This window comes from Triticum aestivum, chromosome 3D (assembly GCF_018294505.1).
Source record: "Triticum aestivum cultivar Chinese Spring chromosome 3D, IWGSC CS RefSeq v2.1, whole genome shotgun sequence".
In the NCBI taxonomy this organism is placed as follows: domain Eukaryota; kingdom Viridiplantae; phylum Streptophyta; class Magnoliopsida; order Poales; family Poaceae; genus Triticum; species Triticum aestivum.
Genome location: NC_057802.1, coordinates 42,968,151 through 42,973,354, shown reverse-complemented (window position 1 = coordinate 42,973,354; position 5,204 = coordinate 42,968,151). Strand labels below are relative to the sequence as shown.

Below are 5,204 nucleotides of genomic sequence, written 5' to 3'. Positions count from 1 at the left end.
GGGAAATGTCACGCGGTGTCTACCGGAGTCCTGTTAGCCTGCTACAGCCCGGATTCTCCGGAGTCCTGTTAGCCCAGCTGCTACAGCCCGGATTCACTCGCTGATGACCGACACGTTCGTTGCTGGGTCATGTATGCCTGTCCCTGTAAGTTAGTGCCACTTTGGGTTCACGAGTAGTGATGTCGGCCCGGGTTCTCTGTCATATGGATGCTAGCGACACTATCATATACGTGAGCCAGGTAAGGTGGCACCTGTGGGAATACCGTATGTGAGGCCGTAAAGTGATATGATGTGTTACATGCTAGATCGGTGTGACTTAGGATCAGGGTTGTGACATGTATTTTGTGTAGTTGCAAACTAAAAAAATATGGTGAGCTGAACTCTGTTGACGAATCGATTTAAGTGTAAACTTACAAGGACATGTCGATGTTTTTTGTTACTATACTCTAAAATCGATGGGAAGTGGCAGGAGGGAAACTCCAGCTTCCTTCACCCCATGGTGCATGCAATCCCGATCCGCTTGCATCACGCTCCTCTCGCCTTTTCTCGTCTCTTCTTCCCTCCTTTTCTCGTTGGAGCGCGTCATCCTCATCTCCGAGGCTTACGTACAGTTACACACACAATTCCCATGACCATGCCAGCTCAAGTTCTAGCAGAGATATAATAAGAATCAATGGTTAGAGTTTGCACACGTCAACTCAAAGTATCATGTATTTTCGTCTCTAGAAACGCTTCCAAGTCCCGACGAGCGATGAGTATTAGATTTGGCTTGTAGCCCTAAAGAAAACGAGTTTTGGCTTGCGGGTTTCCTTATCGACATCAACTATCCGGTCTTGATGTAGGGTTGCAATCCACAAACAGTAAACATTTTGGATTTTTCAAAGGTTTTCTGTTGTTTGTTTCGTCTCACCAAATTTTTATGTTCATTCGTCGGTGTTATTGTATTGTAGGAGTAGTTAACTGGAAAACGGCACGCCGTACATATCACCAATCTGCTAATGGTCGTCTTCGACACGTGTGTCGAAAAGGCAAAACGGACACACCAGGTGGCGAGTGCTCGTTAAATAACGAGACCAATATGGCTTCCTCAATCCACACACACACACGGCGCACTCAGCACCATACGTGACCCAGCGCCGTTTGCACGGCCATGGATTCACCGCTTCTGGTGGCCGCGCTGTCGTCGCTGCTCCTCCTCCTAGCCCTGTACCTGCTCGGCGGCAAGAGGCGGCGCCGGAGCTACCCGCCCGTGGCCGGTGCCATGCTCCAGCAGCTGCTTCACTGGGGCCGGCTGCCGGAGTACATGACGGAGCTCTCCCGCAGGTACGGCACCTTCCGCATGCTCACCCTGACCTGCAACTGGGTCTACACCGTCGACCCGGCCAACGTGGAGCACATCCTCCGGACCAACTTCGCCAACTACGGCAAGGGGCCGATGACCCACGGCGTGCTGGGGGACCTCCTCGGCGACGGGATATTCAACGTCGACGGCGCCAAGTGGCGGCACCAGCGGAAGGTCGCCAGCTTTGAGTTCACCACCCGGGCGCTCCGCGAGTACAGCAGTGGCGTGTTCCGCGACATGGCCGCCGAGCTCGCGGGCATCGTGGCCGCCGCCGCGGCCGCCGGGGAGAGGCTGGACATGGAGAATCTGTTCATGCGGTCGACGCTGGACTCGATCTTCACGGTTGGGTTCGGGGTCAACCTGGGCGCGCTCTCCGGATCCAACAAGAAGGGCGCGGCGTTCGCCAGGGCGTTCGACGACGCCAGCGAGCAGGTGCTGTACCGCTTCTTGGACCCGCTGTGGAAGGCCAAGAGGCTCCTCGGTGTCTTGTCTGAGGCGGCTATGAAGCGGTCGGTGCGCACCATCAACGACTTCGTGTACGCCGTCATCGACAAGAAGATCGAGCAGATGGGCAGAAATCAACAGGAATTCGTGCGTAAACTTTAATTCCTCTTGCAACATGAGATTGATTGGCAGCAAATCTGTGACATTTGTTGATTTGGCAGGCAAAGAAACAGGACATACTGTCGAGGTTCCTGCTGGAGAGGGAGAAAGATCCCGGCTGCTTCGACAACAAGTACCTACGGGACATCATACTCAACTTCGTGATCGCCGGCCGCGACACCACGGCGGGGACGCTGTCGTGGTTCCTCTACGTGCTGTGCAGAGACCAGCGCATCCAGGACAAGATCGCGCGGGAGGTGCGGGAAGCCACCACCGGCGACCGCCAGGGCACGGGTGGCGTGCGAGAGTTCACGACGTGCCTCACCGAAGACGCCATCGGCAGCATGCACTACCTCCACGCCGCGCTCACGGAGACCCTCCGTCTGTACCCGGCGGTGCCCGTCGTGAGTTGCACCACCGACGTCATCCGCACCGCCGAGGAAATGATCAGGTGCACCATTAATTATGCTTGGGAGTTGTTGCGTTGCAGGACGTCAAGTGCTGCTTCTCGGATGACACGTTGCCAGACGGGCACGCCGTGAGGAGGGGGGACATGGTGAACTACCAGCCCTACGCCATGGGCCGGATGAAGTTCCTGTGGGGCGACGACGCCGATGAGTTCAGGCCGGAGAGGTGGCTCGACGACGACGGCGTGTTCGTCCCGGAGAGCCCCTACAAGTTCACCGCTTTCCAGGTGAGTGAGCGAAACACATATCTAAATCATCACCGTTTGGAGTATATCCATTCATCTGACGTGTGTGTACGTTTGTCCTCTTGTTGAACATAGGCGGGGCCTCGGATCTGCTTGGGAAAGGAGTTCGCCTACAGGCAGATGAAGATATTTGCGGCTGTTCTTCTCTATCTCTTCAGGTTTGAAATGTCGGAGCACAACTCGACGGTGGGGTACCGCCCGATGCTCACGCTCAAAATGGACGGACCGCTCTATGTTTGTGTGTCGCCTCGGCGATCTACCGGAAACTAGCGTACTTGCTACTATAAGAAGTCATTCGTCCTTCGTAACGACCGTTCATATTATAAGGCTAGAGGGACAAAAATGCACTCCGGCAAAATCGCCGTCGTCTCATCCACTACATATTCTCTAGAGAGCGCTCTAAAAAGAAGTGCTCAACCTCCGTACTACATTTATATATGAGCATCATATTACATTTTATTTGATTTCGAATGAGGATTTACTCCACCCCAATATTTTCCTTATAAGGGCTAAAACCCTAAAACTCCGCCAATTGTCCAAAAGGCCATTGTAAACCCTAATACTTTTGTCATAGTCTCTCGTGTTCATCGTGTCGGCCCTCCCAAAATTTAAGAAGGATTAAAAGGATTTAATTTGGATTAAACCCTAAACCCTAATTAAAATGCAAATTAATAAAATGCTTAGATTTTTATCTATTTAAATGAGGGATTTTTGCATGGTTAAATCTCTTGAGAACCTATATTTAGCCTTCCAATATTATTAGGAAACTACAATGTTTATTCCATAATTTTGGGAACAATATATCACACGCTTACAATCCATCCCAAAAATTCAATTAAATGGATTTATTCCTGAATATAATATACATATAATTTGTCGGGCCTTGTCTTGGACCAGAGCTGCTTCACCTAAAATTTCAGCCAATTTGAAGCTCATTTGGTCGCTCAACTAAATTACAAATAATGGCTAAACATTTATTGAAAACAAATAATAAAACAATGCACTGTTCATATTGGGGCAGCCCACTAAGCGCAGATAATTATATTGCACCCAATTGGCCAAACATAGCAATCGATGACTATTTCACGAGGCTTTGCGTGATTCTCCTACTGGATTGATACCCTGGCTCTCACTGAGGGAAATTCTTATCTCTACTGGCTCTCATGAAGAAAATCCCAACGCAGCTCACAAATAGCAAGCATATGTTGTGCAAACAAAGCAAATTACATCTCATACGATTAAACTAAGGAACACGTCGGTGATGATTTCATCAATCGCTAACAATTGTTTACCAGTAACCGTTTGCCCACAACACACACAACTTGTCAGGAGGAGTCGTTCGTGTTATCATCGGTCTTCCTACACGTTTCTGATTACTGACCTCTTGGTTGGGTATCACACACATCTTATTACGCTAAATCGTTCATACTCTGTTGAATCAGCGCAAATAGTTTATCCGAGTAAACTATATGCCGTCTATTGCACACATCTGGATCTATATAGCCGTTTCTGCTATTTTGGCTAATTACAAACAGTTCATGATGATCAAGTGTATGCCACATATCGCACATTCAACTCTTTTCTGAATCATATTTGATGGATCCGCCATCGCACACAGTTTGCTTTATTGGTGACGGTTCTTTAACTACACCGTTTGCTATTCACGCATCGCACACAGTTTGGTCGAAGGGTCTTCGATACATGTGTCGTCTTAGGACCTTCCTGCAGTAGTGAAGCAACATGAGTGACAGAAGAGCCACTATCATGAGGACCAAGAAGCAAGATAATATGGCACAATCTACAGAGAGGCTGGATATGGAGGGCTCTGTCGTCGGAACTAAGTGTTGGGGAAAAACACAATGGTGTTGCATTGTGATGGCAAGCCCGTGATAAACATTGCCAAAAAACCGTTCAGTATGATTGAATCACCATGGGATTGATAGCTTCTTCATAAAGGAGAAAATGGATGATGGGATGCTCAAATTGCTTATGTAAAATTTGACGAGCAATTAGCAGACTGTCTCACTAAGGGGCTAGAAACCTAGTGATGGTATGGCAATGTTGGAAATATGCCCTAGAGGCAATAATAAAGTGGTTATTATTATATTTCCTTAATCATGATAAAGGTCTATAATTCATGCTAGAATTTTATTGATTGGAAACTTAAATACATGTGTGAATACATAAGCAAATACCAAGTCCCTAGTATGCCTCTACTGGACTAGCTCGTTGATCAAAAGATGGTTAAGGTTTCCTGACCATAGACATGGGTTGTCATTTGATAATGTGATCACATCATTAGGAGAATGATGTGATGGACAGGACCCAACTGTTAGCATAGCATATGATTGTTCAGTTTATTGCTACTGCTTTCTTAATGTCAAATACATGTTTCTTCGACCATGAGATCATGCAACTCCCGGACTCCGGAGGAATGCCTTGTGTGCCATCAAACGTCACAATGTAACTGGGTGGTCATAAAGGTGCTCTACAGGTATCTCCAAAGGTGTGTGTTGGGTTGGCATGGATCGAGACTGGGGTTTGTCA

General features: G+C 48.3%; 1 protein-coding gene across 1 annotated transcript; it reads left to right on the top strand.

The window, feature by feature from the left end:
* The first annotated feature begins 1,084 nt into the window (after positions 1-1,084).
* Positions 1,085-3,121, top strand: LOC123077226 (cytochrome P450 704C1). The gene is made up of 4 exons (XM_044499457.1): positions 1,085-1,933; positions 2,008-2,349; positions 2,436-2,639; positions 2,733-3,121. Exons 1-4 carry the CDS (start codon positions 1,151-1,153, stop codon positions 2,925-2,927), a joined length of 1,524 nt encoding a protein of 507 aa, XP_044355392.1. The 5' UTR covers positions 1,085-1,150; the 3' UTR covers positions 2,928-3,121.
* The last annotated feature ends 2,083 nt before the right edge of the window (positions 3,122-5,204 follow it).